General features: G+C 43.3%; 1 protein-coding gene across 1 annotated transcript in view; it reads left to right on the forward strand.

Annotated features, from left to right (window-relative positions):
* The first annotated feature begins 1,252 nt into the window (after positions 1 to 1,252).
* Sap130 (Sin3A associated protein 130) overlaps positions 1,253 to 18,317 on the forward strand; it is a 77,656-nt gene continuing 60,591 nt past the window's right edge. Inside the window, exons 1-6 of the mRNA XM_021215039.2 lie at positions 1,253 to 1,365; positions 2,863 to 2,980; positions 14,151 to 14,386; positions 15,260 to 15,418; positions 16,699 to 16,810; positions 17,657 to 17,781. Of these exons, the coding sequence (XP_021070698.1) occupies positions 2,869 to 2,980; positions 14,151 to 14,386; positions 15,260 to 15,418; positions 16,699 to 16,810; positions 17,657 to 17,781 (744 nt within the window). The 5' untranslated portion in view covers positions 1,253 to 1,365; positions 2,863 to 2,868. The remainder of the gene's footprint in view (positions 1,366 to 2,862; positions 2,981 to 14,150; positions 14,387 to 15,259; positions 15,419 to 16,698; positions 16,811 to 17,656; positions 17,782 to 18,317) is intronic.

Genomic DNA, 18,317 nt, shown 5'->3' on the forward strand with positions numbered 1-18,317 from the left:
CTCACTTTGTAGACCAGGCTGGCCTCGAACTCAGAAATCCGCCTGCCTCTGCCTCCTGCCTCCCAAGCGCTGGGATTAAAGGCGTGCGCCACCACCGCCCGGCGTATTAATAACTTTAAAGGAGTAGATTGAGACAGTGGCAGAACTCAACAAGATGTACACACTAGCCAGGGCCAATGGCACAGCCTGCAATCCCAGTTACTCTGGAGATTGGGGCAGGGGGAATGCAAGCTCAAGGCCTGATAGGGCTACAGATTATGTTCAAGTCAGTCTGGCCAATTGAGTGAACACCAATGGCAAAAAAACTTAAAAATTAACAAAAAGTATAATATAATGTCAGAAACCACCTAAATGGAGAGCAGGCTGAAGTATGTCAGTGACTTAGAAACCAGAGAGGTAAAGGATGACATAAGAAAAGAAAATAGCATGAGGGAGGAGGGGCACTTGAAACTCTGGTGGTCAGGAGCTACTCGCTTCTTCCCAAGCAGTATGGCTTATCACAAAGAATCTATTATGATCTCCATTTATTTTCTAACAAATTACAAAACTCTAGTTCTAAATGACCTTCTGGGAAGAGGGGTCCGTAATCTCTTAGCAGACAAAAAAATTATAGCACCATCTCTGGTGCTATAAACATAAACTCTATTATAACTTCCACTACAAGCAAAACAGTACCCCACCCCTCTCTTTGTAATCCGGAAGACTTGAGAGAGAGTAGAGCTGCCTTATCCAATTGTGTGCACTGAGCACGGCCCAGGCGGGTGTTCAGCTCCAGCGGGGTCCAGCCACCGCGGTGATCCCTCCATGCCAAGACCCAATCCAACGTGCAGCAAGGGAAGAAGGACTCAATGAGGATACGGCGGGCTCCCGGGGCAGCCACAACCATCCTCCTTTACTCCTTACGCGTTCCACGGCCTCCATCACCGGGGTAAAATTCAACCGAGTGCTTTCCCGCTGAAGCGAAACCGCGGAATCCTTTATCGTGTCAGTCCCCCAAAGAAATGGCAGAACAGTCTTCAGACTTGACTGCGAAGGACAGCGAAGCCCGCGTCGCGTCGCTCAGGCCCCGCCCTCTTAGGGCTAGGGACTACATTTCCTAGAGGCCTCTTCGGCTCCGGGAGGCGGGACCGACTGTGGTCCTGTTCCCTGCAGGCGAGGACTGGCTGCCTGAGCGAGGGGCGGGGTTTGTCGCAGCCAGTAAGCGAAAGTCTCGTTACGGCGGCGGAAGCGGCCAAGCTGGAGTGAGGGGTGGGGGGACAGAGTGCTAGCGGCCCGGCTGCGGCTGCGGCTCCGGAGCCCGAGGACATTAGCCCTAAAGACGGGGAGCACACAAGAGCAAGCTCTAGACGGCGTGGCCGCGCCCAGGTAATGGCGGAACGAGAGCCGGGAGGGAGAGGAGGAGTCGAGGGGGCGGGACTGCCTAGGCAGTCTCCCGGTGCTCGTCCCTGGGGGAAGGACAGAGCCGCCACAGCTCTTGCGGTCCTCCTTCCAGCTCTTTAGCAAGCTAGGCAGAGCAGTCGAGTCTGCGGCAGGGTCCGGATGATCGGTGGGAAGGAGGACAAGAAACACCGAGGGGTGGGCAGCTCCGGGCGTGGGGGCGTGGCGGGCGCGGGCCTCCGCAGGGAAGTCAGCGGGAAGGAGGACGGCCTAGGGAGTTTGGCTTCTGGAGCAGTTTAAAGTGACTCTCCACATCCGGGCCCTGCGCCCGCCGCTTTCAGACCCTTGCTGGGGCGGGGCCTCCCGGATCCCCGCCCTTCTCGCCAGGGATCGCCTCTCTCTCCCTTCTATTGGCCCAGCCCCGGAGTTTAGGCTGCTCCCCGCCCCCGGCGAGACTGGCGTCTTATTGGCTGGCGGCCGTCGGGAGGGCGGGGCGGGCCCAGACCGCGCAGGCAACTGAGGATTGGTGCTGAATGCAGTGATGCACCCCGCGTCTGGCCAATGAGCGGGCGGGGGAGGCAGGGGTAGGTTGGGTGGTAAGAGGACTAGGAGCGGAGCGGCTGGCCGTAGGGTGAGTGTGGCTGGCGGGCGGGCTGAACTGAGGCGGGCCGGGGACGCGTTCCGAATTGCGTTCCCTCCGTGCCTGCAGAGCCCCTCGAGCCCTTCGTGACGGCCGCATGTAAAAGGGCACATTATTTATCTTGCCGAGAGGGCTCCGTAGGACGTTTTCTCCGGGAGACAGAGCTTCGACACCCGGGGTGTCTGGAAACGTGTGTCCTGGGATCTCGGAGGGGAAAATGGGGATAACTGGGGTAGACCGGAGATAGGCGAAGCCTGAGGGGAAAAGTGAAGCCAATTTTAGAGACCGTGGTTCTCGAATCCTACCGGTGTCGCGGGGTGGGGGGTGGGGGGGATTATCCGTGATGAGGAAGAAAGGAAATCCTTAAATGGAGGCCTTTACGGAAAAGCGTTTGAGGATTCCTCAAGCATCGGGTCTTAATGTAAGATTTTTCAACCCTTTCTTGGGGCTGGGCATTATGACATCCTAATTATGGTTCTATTTACCTTGGTGTGAGGCTTGAGTTTTTAAAGGAACCATACTATTTTCCATAAAAATTTTACACAGCCTATGGTTATGGTTATTTGGCGACTATATAACATTCCGTGTTGTTGTTTTTTTAATCCGTAAATATTTGGAAGGTTATAGTAGCCTCCAACATTTGTATAAAGTCTGTCATTATTAATTTAGCCTTAGAACATAAAAAAAAAAAAAACAACCCTCAAGAGATGTCTGCACCATTGATGATAACTTTTAGATAAATGAAGTAGTTATGTGTTTTTCTGAGAGGTCCCGGGTACTAAAGATGCTTTGATCTCTCGATGTCGGTTCTAATTTCAGAGTCTGAAATCTTGCTTGTTTTGCAGGTGGAAATGAGTTCCCAGCAGTTTCCTCGGTTAGGAACCCCTTCCCCTGGGCTTAGCCAGCCACCTTCACAGATCACAAGCAGTGGTTCCGCAGGGTTGATAAACCAAGTTGCCACAGGTAAGATATGTTACAGTTCTTTTGTATTGATGACTGTTTGAAGAATGTCATTATCTTCAAATTAGCAAGTTTCTTTTCATAATTACTGTTTTATCGACTTTGACGAAAGGGTGTGTCAATACACTTAAAATAAGGCATTTAAGGCATTTCCCTCTCTTTTTTAAAAATCATTTATATATGCTAGACTAAGTGTGCAACTGTAGTAAACCATGCTTGTAAGAACCATTCTCAAATGTGTTTGTATGTTAGATTTCATTCTCTCTAGAGGTATAGGTATGATGATGGTGCCCTGAGAGATCCCAGCAGTGAATGTGAGCAAGTTCTGCTTCTTAGGACCTTAAGATTAGGAAAAGAGAGACAGAGTGTGTGAGAGAAAGTATGTGAGAGTGTGTTTATGAGGTCATGCATGTGTGCTTTGAAAGGCAAGAGGTCAGCCTCAAACGCGCTTCCTAGGAACTGTCCTTGGTTTTTGATACAGGGTGGCTCACTGGGACTGGAACTGAGGAAGCTTGGCTGACAGGCACACCATTGAATGAGCTGCTGCCCCAGCTCTGGAAAGAGGGTTGAAAAGTATTTATACACTTGGTTTTTATTTGTAGCGTATCCTTTGAGTGCTGTAGACTGTGATTCTCAGTGGTGGGTTGGATGATATTCTATAATTGGCAATGTCTAGAGACAGTTGTGATTGTCACAACTGAAGTACTAGACATCCTAAATGCACTGGATAAACCCCTTCCACCCTCCAAGACTTATCAAAGCCAGTGAGCAGTCTTCAGACTTTGTTTACCCTCTGTACTAAGTATATATTGCAAGCTGAAGTGAAGTCCTTTTCCCTGTCTGTTTCTTGTTTCCTGATGGCAAGTGCTGCTTTTCACTCACTGCTCAAGCCAAAGGCTGAGGCGTCTCTAGTTGTCATTGTATTCTGTCTCTCACCCCCCCCCCCCTTGGCTCACAAGGTAGCTCAGGCTGATCTCAAGACAGTTCTGGGATCACCTTTGTCCCACCATGCCTGGCTGGCTTTCTCCACCAGCAAGCTTTTGGGCTCATTCCTGCTGCTTTGACTAGTTCGTGCTAATTCAGTTTTTAATTACAGATTTGTTTGTTACTGTAAGCAACTCTACGCCTGCTGCCGGACAGTGTGTACTGGTTTTTCTGTATAAAGTGTTTGTAGTTCTCAGGAATTCTCCCATTTTCCCTGTGGCACAGTCTTTCTTCCTGTCCAGGTTTTTCTTCCTTGAGGATTCATCCTAGCTGTCATTTTCTAGATGTCTGTGCTGACTCTGTCTTCTACCATATTACAGATCCTGTGTCTCATTAAGCCTTTTGTGAGCATGCACTGGCTATAATGGATAGCACACATTGTAGTCAACTTCTTGTACAGCCATCTAAAGTTCTTTATTTCTTGTTACACATACTGAACCCCACCTGTAATCCAAGAACTTGGGTAGTTGAAGAAACCTCACCAGTTTAAAGAACTGTAGCTAAAGTTTGGCTACTAAGCAAATTCAAGGCCATGGGCTATGTGAGTGAGACACTCCTTCCCCCCCAAAAATCTTCTGACAATATTTTGCCTTTGGCAAATGTTCACAATGGTAATTTTAAAAGATGGAACTAAGAATATTGGTTTTTAAAGGGAAGAAATGAGAGTTTCTTATGGAAAAAAGAAAGGGAGATCGATCTATGGAGCTTTGCAGTGTGAGTCTTGATTAGAATCAAGCCTAATAATGACTTCTTTCCTAGACGGTTTTCATAGTTTGCTCCATGCTCCTCTACTTGCCAGAGTTCAAGACCCAGCTCAAATCTTAATAGTGTTTTGAAATTTTTCATGAACAATCTACCTCTTCATTTCTCACATCAGTATTTTTGTCTTAGCTTTTATTTTATTAAGTAAATAAAATTTATTCTCAAAAAAAAAAAAAGTGAAGTCTAAGTAAGACTATGCAGTCCAACATGATGTAAGAGCTGCATGATCATCAGAAATGCAGCCCAGCCCCCTTCTTTCTGTAGAAGCTGCCAATGCAACTCACTTACCAGAGTGCTCACTGAGCAGACTGGTGCTCTGGGTTCCATCCCTAGCACCACATAAATGGGATCTGGTGGTACATGCTATAACAACTCTAATAACAAAAAGCAGGTACCCAGCATCTTCTGGGCTATCCTGAAGTACATAAGACCCTTAGCACAATGAAAGAGGAGGCTGGAGGGAGAGAAGAGGGTTTCACCTAAATAGTCACATATGTCTGTCTCACAAGGGATAAATTGGGGTCCTAAGCATGCCAGGAATTAAAGTCTATGTACAAAGTAGAAATGGCTAGTGCTTCGAGATTTGTTGAAAACAAATGGAAGCATGGTTGGAGATGTAGCTCAGTGGCATAGTACTTATCTTTTTTTTTTTTTGGTTTGTTTTTTTTCAAGACAGGGTTTCTCTGTGTAGCCCTGGCTGTCCTGGAAGTCACTCTGTAGACCAGGCTGGCCTCGAACTCAGAAATCCACCTGCCTCTGCCTCCCAAGTGCTGGGATTAAAGGCGTGCGCCACGCCTGGCCCATAGTACTTACCTTGAATGTTCAGATCTCTGAGTTCAAGGCCAACCTAGTCTACATAGCAAGTCCCAGGCTAGCCAAGACTACATAGTAAGACCCAGTCTCAACAAAAACAGGGAGAGGGAGAGGTAAAAATGTGAAGTTGAAGCAAAGACGTTGACGAGAGGGGTCAGGTAACTAGGTAAGTGAAGGATCCTGGTGGTCACGGGCTAAAAGACTTGTTATTCTCAGCACCGGAGTTTCTTCCCTAAGTCATAAGTATATGCAAAGAAATCATATTTGTAGACTTTTGACAGCCCAATTCTAAATTTATTTTAAAATCCAAAGAGTTTAAGGATTTCTAAAGTAATTATGACCCCAGAGAAAGGAGAATCATTAGTACCTCACTTTACAACCTAACACAAGTCTTCATAATCAAGATGGTATGGGTATTGGCATAATATAAATGAATAGAATAGCCGGGTGTGGTGGCACACGCCTTTAATCCCAGCACTTGGGAGGCAGAGGCAGGTGGATTTCTGAGTTCGAGGCCAGCCTGGTCTATAGAGTGACTTCCAGGACAGCCAGGGCTACACAGAGAAACCTTGTCTTGAAAAGAAAAAAAAAAAAAAGACTAGAGTAAAGTAAAGTGTCCTGAATCAGCTTGGCTAGGCTTTTTGTTTTGTTTTGTTTTGTTTTAGCAGAAGTGTATAATTAGATATGGAAATGAACTTCAGTAAACTAGTATGGGGGCAGGAAAACAACTTTGTAGGATTCATTTGGTGGTTGTTATTTGGGGTTTTTTTGTTGTTACTTTTCTTCTACCCTGGGACCTGGAGATGAAGTTCGGGCCATCAGACTTTCACAGCAAGTGCTTTTACCCACATTGCTGTCTGGTTAGCCCCAAATGCCAGAATATGGGGGGGAAAAAAGACCTTGACCATTACTTTCCTCTTAAGTAAAAAAATTAATTCAAGAATACCATGATACTAAATATAAAAGTTTTAATTTTTAAAAGAAAACATAAAAGAAATCATTTGTAACTTCAGTAAGCAAAAGTTTTTCAGGTCAAAAAAAAAAAAAATACTAATTATAAAAGAAACAGTTGAGCCAGGCGGTGGTGCACACACCTTTAATCCCGGCACTTGGGAAGCACAGAGGTGGATCTCTGAGTTCAAGATTAGCCTGGTTTACATAGTAAATTCCAGGACAACCAAGGTTGCACAGACAAACCCTGTCTCAAAAAACAAAATAAATAACAGTTGCTATAAATTAAAAATAACCTCATTTCAAAAGACATCATTACCAATACCAAAGAGGATGTCCCAAACAAAGGATATAAGGTATTTTTATAATAGCTCTATCAGTAGCGACTCATATCCCAGATATAGAAAGAACTCCTGTAACTAAATAATAAAATGATAAATAGCCTAATTTTTTTAATTGTTAGGAAAAAAAATTTGTCTACCTAATAGATACCCAACTGTTACAAACTAACTGTTAAAAGAAGTACATGAAAATGCTTAACAGTTTTCATCCTCAGGATAATAGAAATTCAAACCACATTTATCCACTAGAATAATTAAAGTTAGAATGGTGAATGCCATGCCTTGGTATGACTGTGAAGCCGCAGAGCTCTAAGTAGTCTAGCCAGTTTGGAAAACAGTTTGGCAGAATCTTAAAAAATTAAACACAAGCAACCAGTTTTATTCCTTCAGTATTTAACTAAGTTAACGTAAGTGTATGCTTATCCAAAGATTTGTATTCAGATGTTTATAGAATTTTTGTTCCTAATAGCCAAAAGCTAGGGAAATGGAAATGTTTATCAGATGGTGCCTTAAAAAGCAAACACTGTTCGATGGGCTGCTCCTGTGCAATAGCAGAGCTCTAGTGGAACATCAGTACACTTAGAGAGAGCACCCATGAACTCCTGCAGTACGCTAAGGGAAAGAGCCAGACTCACAGAACCACACATGGTAAGCTTCTCTGTGTATAGAATCTGGGACCTGACAGCTCTATTGGCATAGCAGGTCCTTAAAGTCTAGGGAGTAGAGAGCAGGAGAGAGAGAATTGGTACCAGAGGAGCATGAGTGAACTAGTTATCAGTTGTCTCAGTGAGGGTTTTACTGCTGTAAGCAGACACCATGACCAATACAACTCTTATAAAGGACATTTAATTGGGCCTGGCTTACAGGTTCAGAGTTCAGTCCATTATCACCAAGGCAGAAACATGGCAGCATCCAGGCAGGCATGGTGCAGGAGGAGTTGAGAGTTCTGCCTCTTGATCTGAAGGCTGCTAGCAAAGTACTGGCTTCCAGACAGCTAGGATGAGGGTTTTAAAGCCCATGGCCACAATGACACAGCTACTCCAACAGGGCCACACCTTCTAATAGTACCACTCCTTGGGCAGAGCATATAAAACAACAGTGATTGACAGAGTTCTATATAGTAACTGAGTTGTGGTTATAACATTATAGATTTTAAAAGTTTATTTTATGGGGCTGGTGAGATGGCTCAGTGCGTAAGAGCACCCAAGTGCTCTTCCGAAGGTCCAGAGTTCAAATCCCAGCAACCACATGGTGGCTCATAACCATCCCTAACAAGATCTGACACCCTCTTCTGGAGTGTCTGAAGACAGCTACAGTGTACTTACATATAATAAATAAATAAATCTTTTTTAAAAAAAATTTTAAAGTTTTTATTTTATACAGAATTGGTGGATTTTTATTAGCATATCCTATTGAATTAGTGGATTTTATATTAGTGGATCATTCCTTAGTAAAGCTGGTTGATTATAAATGGTTAAGAGATGACCATATGTGTCACTAAAGAAGACTGAATGATTTTTGGTCATATTAAAACTATTTAGCCGGGTGTGGTGGCGCACGCCTTTAATCCCAGCTCTCAGGAGGCAGAGGCAGGCGGATTTCTGAGCTCAAGACCAGCCTGGTCTACAAAGTGAGTTCCAGGACAGCCAGAGCTACACAGAGAAACCCTGTCTCAAAAAACCAAAAAAAAAGTATTTAAAAAAAAAAAAAAAAAAACTAGCATCACTGGTCATTGTGGCAATCCTAATTAGAGCCCTAATGATACTTAAATACTAGCCACCCATAGAATGGGTGTGTATCAAGGCTCTGTGGGGATGAGGAGTGCCTGGTGTACACTGACACTGCTGGCAGAAACGGAAAATGGTACAGTTGCTTTGGAAAATAGTTGACAGTCTCTTAGAAAGTTAAGCATTCACATTTTACATCACCATTCTGCTCACGAGGCTGAGGTTTCTATAGAAGTCATTGAATTCTCTTCAAGTAGACACTATAGCAGTCTTCTGAATGCTAGGACCCTTTAACATGGTTCCTCATGTTGTGGTGACCCCCAACCATAAAATACCTTTGTTGCTACTTCACAACTGTAATTTTGTTGTTGTTATGAATCGTAATATTAATATCTGTTTTCCGATGGTCCTAGGCAACCCCTGTAAAAGGGGTAAAAACCACGACACTTAAGTCGTACCTCAGTCAAGTGATTTTGTAAACCCTAATTGCAAAATTTCTGAGTGCTCTGGGAGAATCAAGTCACTTGTGTGTGAAATAGAAAATAGACTTGTGAGAGAAGACTCAGCTGTTAAGAGTTGCTACTTTTGTAGAGGACCTGAGTTAAGTTCAGAGCACCCACATCAGATGACTCACAATTGCTTGTAACTAATTCCAGCTCCAGAGAAGCTGATACCCTCTTCAGAATTCCAAGGGCACCTGTACACCACATAACCTTAAAATAATAATTTTTAAAAACTCCAAAAATGAAAATAAGAATCATTTAGTCTAGTTCTTGTACTTTGAGAATGAAAAATAGTCAGAAATACAGTAGTTTTAAAGACTACGGTAGAGTTACATAACATTTTACAAATGATGTAGTAAACTGGAGCTAAGGACATGACTTTGTGTGTAAAGTGTTTGGTGTGTAGGCATGACCTGAGCTTAGATTTCCCCACACCCATTTAAAAGCTGTGTACATGCCTGTAACTCCAGTTTTGGAGGCTGAAGACAGGCAGATCCCAGGGGCTCTAGCCAAAGTGGTGAGCTCTCAACTCTGTCTCAGAGCATAAGGTGGCAGAGAAAAGCCACTCAGTGTTAACCTCTGGCCTCTAGAGGGGCCAAAACAGATGAGATTACCTGTACATGTGTACATAGACTGTACACCCCCAAAGGTGCATTGATGTTATTTATATTACTTAGCAGTAGTAGGTTTGTGTCCAGTAGACTATTAATAGTACTGCCATTATCATAGCAAAGCTTGAAAACAATCCTAAATGTCTCTTAGCAGTAAGATAGATAACTTGTAACTTAGTTGTTACAAGTTAACATTTTCTGACTGTATTGAACATTTTCTGGCTCGTGCAATAATGTACATTGGTCATGTCTGTAAGTAAATAATAAAGTAAAATCAGTTTGTCGTAAGTTTGGTTACATGAGGCTCAAAGTAGTAGCCAGTTGTGTGTTGGTTATTAACTAGGTGTTGGTACACTGAGTGATTTAGGTTTGTGAAAGCCCATTCAACTATTATCATTAACAGTTACATACTTCCCTATATGTAGGTTACACGTCACTGAAAATTAGTTAAATAAAAATCTACACCAAATTTAAAAAGAGGTGACAAGTGTCCAAAGATGGTATTAAAACATTAACTGATAGCATCTTTGGCATATAGATTTTCATGGCGGGATTTTCTATACAGTTTTTCAAATAACTTTAACTTTCTGCTTAAGTAAATGTTTTATGTTATGAAAATTAAGCATGGTGTTACTTTGTTTAGTTGGGTATGGGAGTGTACACCTCTGATGTTGACACTTAGGAAACAACAAGCGAGTTCAAACAAGACATTGCAAGTTCAAGGTCAGCCTAAGCTATAAAGTAGGTTCCAGGCCAGACTGCTGATGAGACTGTCTCAAAAAACCTAAACAAAGAAAAACAGCCAAATGTGAATTAGTATTTTCACAAATGATCATCCTTTATTACGTTAGTATTTGGTCCTCATTTTTTATGTACTTAGAGACAGGGTATCACCGTACAACTCTTGCCTAGACATAGACCAGGCTGGCCTCAGACTCATGGAGCTCTGCCTCCAGAGTACAGTGATTAAAGCGGTGTTAGGTAAGGCTGGCCTCGAGCTGGTAGCAGTCCTCCTACCTCAGCTTCTGGGTTCCAGGCTTGTACTTCTGTGCTTAGCTGATCTTGCATTGTCTTAACTTTTCAGTGGGTTATGTGTTCTGGTAGTCCAACACTCAAAAGAAAGAGTATATATACAGTCAAAAGTACCTTTCGTCCTTACCTGCACTCCTGAGAATGGTGTGTTCTTCAAGTTAGGAAATGCATTTGTCTCTTTCTTCCTTTTCCTCCCTCCCCTGTTTTTTGTGGTTCTAGGGACTGAACCAAGGAGCCCATGTGTACCAGGCAGGTACCTACCTACCATTGAGCCAGGCCCCAACATTTTCTTAACTTTTTACATTCGAGTCCAGGTTTCACTAAGTTGCCTAGGCGGGCTGGCCTTGATTCACCCAAGTGTTGTATGGCACTGTTCCTGGGAAGACATGAATAAACATCTAGGAAACACACAGAGGAAACCCATGGAAAACCAAAGTAAGAATACTGCCGAAATCCACATGGAACCCAGGAGTTTATTTGGGTTACGTATATGAGTGAAGAGTTACTTAAAGGAGCAGAAATGGCTCAAAGACAGCTATATCACCAACGCCCACCACAGCATGGGGGACAACAGGTCAGCATGTTGGTGTGTATCATTTGCGTGCAGCCTGGCTGCTCTGCCTGTTTGTGGTAGCGTAGCTACTGAGAATGCCTCTCAGCAGTCCTTAGCGCTCCTTTGTACTTGAGGAGGGGCCTGTAGATGTGGTCAGTTCCAGGGAATTCCTGAAACCTTTGAATTGTTAACTTCCTGAGCTTATTAATAAGATGCAGGATGAATGTTTCACCTCCCCATAGAACATCCAATGTTTTAAGAGCATCTCTTAACAATGAAAAGTTTTGTCTAGAAGGCATTACTACACAACACTGACTTAAACATTTTTTTAACTAAACAAATGAAGTTCATCTTTAATGTATAATATTGAATTTATCAATCTTGTCAACATTAAAAATGTTCCATTGAAAAAATAGATGTAAAGGCTGGAAAGATGACTGAGTTCAATTCCCAACAACCACATAGCAGCTCACAACCATCTATAATGTGATCTGATGCTCTCTTCTGGCATGCAGATAGAGCACTCAGGTACATTAAAAAAAAAAAAACACACATACAAAATGAAACAAAGCAAACTTTTATAGGAAAATATTCATACCTGTCAAAAACAGTGTTCGTCAGAGTCCACAGGTTTGTTGTTCTTATTGAAAATAAATTTTTCTTCATCAACAGATTCTGATTACAGCCCTCCTGCTCCTCCCAGTGTCTCCCCACTTGCCCTCACCTCCCTTCCTTCCATATCCATACCCTTTCTGTCACTTTTTACAAAACAGAAATCTGAGGAATAATAATAATAAAATAAATATAAAACAACCAAACAGGAAAAAGAGCCAAAGAAAAAGTTCAAGAAGTGCATATAGATGCAGAGAGACAAATTCACATACACATGAATCATAAAAACTCAAAACCTATAATATATATATACACATACATACATACACACACACACACATATCCTAAGGACCTGTAAGGTGAGGGGAGTAGGGGAAGCCTTGACTTAATACTGTGAGACAACCTCTAACAAGGCCTTTGAGTCTCTGTTGGCCATCTACTGTTGGGCATAGAGTCTACACTTAGGAGTGCTTTGTTCTCCCAGTAAGACTACCTTGAAGAAAATTTGCAAATGTCTATCAGTTGGAGAAAGCTACTGGTTTCAGCTGTAGGACCCCATCTGGTGCAGACCCATGCAGGCCCTGTGCATGTCCATGCATATGTCTGCCAAAGTCTGTGAGTTCATATGTGTACCAGGCCTTGATTCCTTGGTGTCTTCCATCTCCCCTGGATTTTACACTCTCTGCCTCTACTTCCATAGGTTTCCCTTATTCATTGGGTACATGTTATTCCAATATAAGTATTATGAAGTGGTTAGATGTCTATTGAATGTAGATATAAACATCCAAAGATTTTAATTAAATGCATTTTAAGTGTTTGTTTGTTTTTTGTTTGTTTCCGCACTTAGCCTTAGGGGAGGAATTTGATGGCTTCATCTCATTTAGAACTCAGTATTGCAAGGTCTCTCATTCTTTATACTGTCTGGCTATAGGTCTCCTGTTTATTGCAGTAGGAAGCTTCTCTGATGATAGCTGAGCAAGGCACTGGTCTATGGGTATAGCAGAATGTCATTAGGAGTCATTTTATTGCTATGTTCCTTTAGCAGAACAGGAGTATTTGATTTTCCCCTATCCCCTGGACTGTCTATCTGGTTTCGGGTTCTTGGCCACACAAGCAGTTTCCATCTAACGGAGTGGGCTTTAACTTAAACCAACTCTTGATTGCTTCCTCCCACAAGCTTGCGCTTACTGTACTAGCATATTTTTCAGGCAGGGAACTATTGTAGATTGAAGATTAAACATATCTTTTTAATGCCAAATTTTTATATAACTTGACAAGCATGGTGGTGCATACTTGTAATCTCAACACTCAGAATTCTGAGACAGGAGGATCACAAATTAGAGGCCAATCTAGCTGCAGAGTTAAACATTCTTTCAGAAAACAAGCAAGCCACTTTAAATGAAGTTATACTATATCTGTAGCGTAGTTTAAACTATTTGAGAGTTTCTGTTTTAATTTTGCCTATCACTGTGCATATGTGCAGGTCAGAGGAGACCTTGTAGGTGTTGCCTCTCCTCCTCCTCTGTAGTTCTAGAGATCAAACTCAAGCAGTCAGGCTTGGCAGGAGTGCCTTTTCCCACGGAGAACGTGTTTGAGCTTACTTTCAGTGAGTGTCAGGATCCATTGTTCATACTCAGAGAAGATCTCGCATCCCACGGTTCTGACTCTTGGCTCCACTGTCCATCAGCACAGGCTTACAGAGGGCTGGAGGGATGGCTCAGCACTTGAGAGTAAGTACTTGCTGCTTCTGCAAGTACCTGGGTTTAGTTCCCAGCTCCCAGCTGTCTTTAATTCCAGTTCCAGGATGTCTGAAGCCCACTTTGGCTTCTATAGGCATCAAGCGCACATGCATGTAGTACATGAAACCAAAAGCAGTTATGAAAGAGAGAAAGACTTAACATTTGTCAGACATAGGGCACGCTCATAATTCCAGCAGTTGGAAGGCAAGGCAGAGGATTGTTGCAAGTTTAGAGTTAGCTAGGTCTATGTAATGAATTCCAAGTCAGCCAAGTTATATAACAAGACTCTCTAGAAACCCTTACATGAGAATTGGTCATGATATACACGTGTAACCCAGCACTCTACAGGCTAAGACTGGAGGATTGCAAATTATAGGCTTGTCTGGACTTCAGTAGTGAGACCCTTTCTCCGTAAAGAAAACAGTGTCACAAGGAATTGTTCACTATTTCAATTCTCATCTTAACAGCAAGGACTACTCTGTTTTATACTAATTAACCTTACAAGGAACTGTAATATTCCATTTCTATCTTCATATCTTTACCAGTTAACGATGAGGCTGGCCGAGATGCTGATGTTGGTACCAGGGAGCATGTGGGCCCTAGCAGCTCCCTGCCGCCCCGGGAAGAGAAGCAGGAGCCAGTTGTGGTAAGGCCTTATCCACAGGTACAGATGCTGCCTGCACACCATGCTGTCGCCTCAGCCACTCCTGTCGCAGTGACAGCCCCGCCAGCACACCTGACACCAGCAGTACCACTCTCTTTTTCAGAAGGACTTATGAAGGTAATGGCGTTTAAAGTTCACAGTGAACCACAGCTGAAGGCAGCTTGCCCTTGGCAAAGCTAACCCAGTCTTAGGCTGTGTCATAGAGTGCTTCGTCAGCTTTTCCCCTTCAGCTGTCACTTCAGACTTCACTGTAATGTAAAGGGGTACTATTCTGCAGTGACAAGACTGTCCTGAGTACTTGGCATCCCAGGAGTTTTCTGTTACCCTTTTTCGTTGTTGTATTTGTATCAATTTGCTTATTTGTTTTAAAATGAAGTTTACACTATAGTCCAGGCTGACCTAGAACTCTCCATGTACACCAAGCTAGACTCAAACTTGGGATAGTTTTTCTTGGGTCTGCCTCCCACTTACTGGGATTGTAGGTATATGCCACCATATCTGAACCTGTTGTATAATCTGTTGATAATTACTCAGCTTACATACATGCTAAGTGAGTTTTATCTTAGCACTCTTCTCCATAGTTTGCTTTAGTAGCTGACTGACTGGGGGTATCTGAGCATGTTGCTCTCTGTGTTACTTGGGTTAATGCTTTAGTTACTCAGAGTTGTGTTTATGTCTGTGCAGATGTGAGAGGCAGGATTGTGTAGAAGACAAGGCATATAGTGTGAGCAGTACAAATCCAGGCTTTATTCCCGGTTCTGCTTTGTACTCTTTGTGTGTCTCTGAGTAAATGTTTAGCTTGTTTGTACATTGCGTCCTCTATACTGTAAAACACCAGTAGTTTTGCAGGAAAGCTATGCTGACAGGTGAGCCATATGATACCTGTCTCATTTTGTATGCCACTCTGTAGACTGGACTTGTGTGCTGTTAAGTAAAATGCACGGCTAGAGCAAAGCTATTGACATGTGTCCTGTGGTTTTCTATTTGCAGCCACCCCCGAAGCCTACCATGCCTAGCCGTCCCATTGCTCCTGCTCCCCCTTCTACCATGTCACTTCCCCCGAAAGTTCCAGGGCAGGTTACTGTTACCATGGAGAGCAGCATCCCTCAAGCCTCAGCCATTCCTGTGGCAACAATCAGTGGACAACAGGTTGTTTTCTCCTCCTGACTTGTTAGTTTTCTAAGTGCACTGCCAGCTTTTGATCATTATGCATTTAACTCCAGGGGTGCATTAGGCCTTGTCCTAAATTTGAATGGTTACAGATACCCATAGGGAGATAATAGTGCTGAAGTCAAAAGGAGTAACACCCAGGCTGCTTAGTATTAGGCTGTATCTGCTGAGCATATCCTATGCCAGCTACTGTACTACCTTCAATGTACAATCACAGATAGCCATGGGCAGTCTTTGTCCTAGAAAGGGTACAGTCTGCTTGTGCTTGACTAGAAGGAGATGGTACTGAGGAGGTGAGACGACCTCCAAGCCGGATTGCTGGAAGCATCCTAGGTTTTCTTGGAGGACAGTAGATGTGTAGCAGGTTCTCTCTGCCCTCTCATTGTGAGCATTTACAGTAAAGGCTCCTGTTTTAACTTGAAATTTTAATTGTATTCCATTATGTATAGTTGATTTATTAAATACTTTGAATTATAACACTTGTGAAGAAACTAAATCTCAAAATTCTTTTCCTTTGTGTTTTCAAGAAAAATTAATATTAAAAAAAGATGCCCCGTCTTGTTCTCTATTTAACATCATGCCAAATAATTGCCAGAAGTTTGGAAATGTCATCTGTGATGTACTTACATCAGTGTGCTAGAATACTTAGGGAATGAGCTGAAGCCATTAACGGCAATATCTGTTGGATTAACTGACATGTATTCAGAAATCTTAAGTAGCATAAAGAATAATGAATATAAAGATTTTTTTTTTTTTAAATAGAATGGTGGGGTAAATAAGCCTGTGACCAGGAAAGGGAGAACAAGTATAAAAGACTGGTGTAGATTCGAGTTACTAAAAAGAAATTGTCAGAGGTCCCATCTGGTACGGTGGTCTAGTAACTTGTTGGGGCTGTTGGAGTATACTCACTTGGGGCCTTCTCATTTACAGGGGTCATTATTAAGACACACTAGATGAAAAGGCTCATGGAGCCCCTTTCCCTGGCATACTCCCCGTAGAGATTGGGCATGTGCAGGGTAGTATAGCTGTAGACGATACCCAATATCCAAAGGAAAGACCTGACTCAAGACTGTACATGAGTGTACAGCCCTTGAATCATACATGGTTTTGCTCTGGAAATCCCCCAAACAAAAAAGGAAGGGGAAATTTTTCTCGTTGTTTTCAAGAACAACCTGACCCAGTTTGAAGCAAACTGACTTTGTGTAGGCAATAGCTAAGACCATCCTCGTGAAGACTGTCTTCTCTGCTGTTTCTTCCAGGGGCATCCCAGTAACCTGCATCATATTATGACCACAAATGTTCAGATGTCCATAATCCGCAGCAATGCTCCCGGGCCCCCTCTTCACATTGGAGCTTCCCACTTACCTCGAGGTAACAACCGCACATTGTGCTCCAGTTCTGGAAATACAGTAGCAGACAGACATTGACTGGAGGACAGGACAACAGGACTGTGTGTGCAGTCAACCTAAAGTTACAGGCCAGTGGGGATGAACCCACAACAGTGCTGACTTTAAACGTGGTATGTTATGTGCCTCCTACAGTTACATTAGAACATGTCTGTGCAAATCTAAGGAAGAGAGTTTGTTGTTGTCATTTTTAGGCCGCCTTCCTAAGTCACACTAACTGGTCTCATACTTGTGCTCCTTCTGCAGTTTCCTCCTAAATGCTGATTGCAGGTACACAACACCACTCCTTGCTGCTTGTACTGTGTTGTGTTTGTGACAGGGTCTTGCAGTGCAGCCCTGCTGTGCCTGGAACTCCAGCAGTCATTCATTGACTCTAAGGAGTCTGTAGTCTCACACACAGGCTACCTTAATAGAAATGCTAAGACACTATTTGCCTTTGTACGCTGTAGATATCTGCACTAAGGTCACAAAGGCAGCGTGAGAAGCTGACACATTACTAGTGACTAATGTGTTTCTGGTTTAGACATAATGTAGGCAGTGGTACTATACTGTGCTGCTCTTGTAGCAGCGGGCCACATTACTTGCATACGTCCTAAAATGCATATAAACAAATTTAAAAACAAAACACAGTCCTTGAATACACATTTTCTTACTTTTCTTCATAATAAAATAAGAAGTGTGGGTAGTAGTGTACAGGAGCTGGAGATCCACGTGCTGCCCAGGCTTGGCAATTATGCCTTTCCTAGAAAACATAATTGGCTTTAGTAAGTAATGCTTCTGTAGGCCATGATGATAATTTTTGTCTTTTCAGGTGCAGCTGCTGCTGCTGTGATGTCCAGCTCTAAAGTAACCACAGTCCTGAGGCCAACTTCACAGCTGCCAAATGCTGCTACGGCACAGCCAGCAGTGCAGCACCTCATTCACCAGCCAATCCAGGCATGTTGGGGTCAGGGATGCTCAGCCATTCTGGCTTCTGAGCCTTACCATAGCCGTGTGCTCTGCCAGACACTGAGGGGCTCCATAAGCTCAGTTACTTCTCTCCGTTGAGTTTTCAAAGCTTTGCAAAGCTTGAAGGATGCCCTTTGAGTGGTGCAAGTGTAGAACAGGGACATTAAGAGTTTGATGGAAAAGTGACAAGACAACTGGTGTAGAGAATGAACAGGAGCAAGGCCGACAGTGGTGGCTATAGTGCTGAGAAAGGCTAGCTAAGATACAGGAGGATTGTAATTTGGAGAGAGCTTTGTGAGCACTAAAAAGGCTTATGTACATTTTATGCATGGAAATAAATGTCTCCCTTTTCAGGTAGCTTTCAACTACTAAATATATCTGGTAGCCTCCCTCTCATCCCCCCACCGTACCCACCCACCCCTTCTTCCATAGTGAGAATCAAACCCAAGGCCTATGCGTGCCAGGCAAGCACTCTAGTAGCTGAGCTACACCTGAGCCTTGTTTATTTTTATTCAAGGAGTTCT

The sequence above is a fragment of the Mus pahari genome, chromosome 15 (genome assembly GCF_900095145.1).
Source record: "Mus pahari chromosome 15, PAHARI_EIJ_v1.1, whole genome shotgun sequence".
NCBI classification, from domain to species: Eukaryota; Metazoa; Chordata; class Mammalia; order Rodentia; family Muridae; genus Mus; species Mus pahari.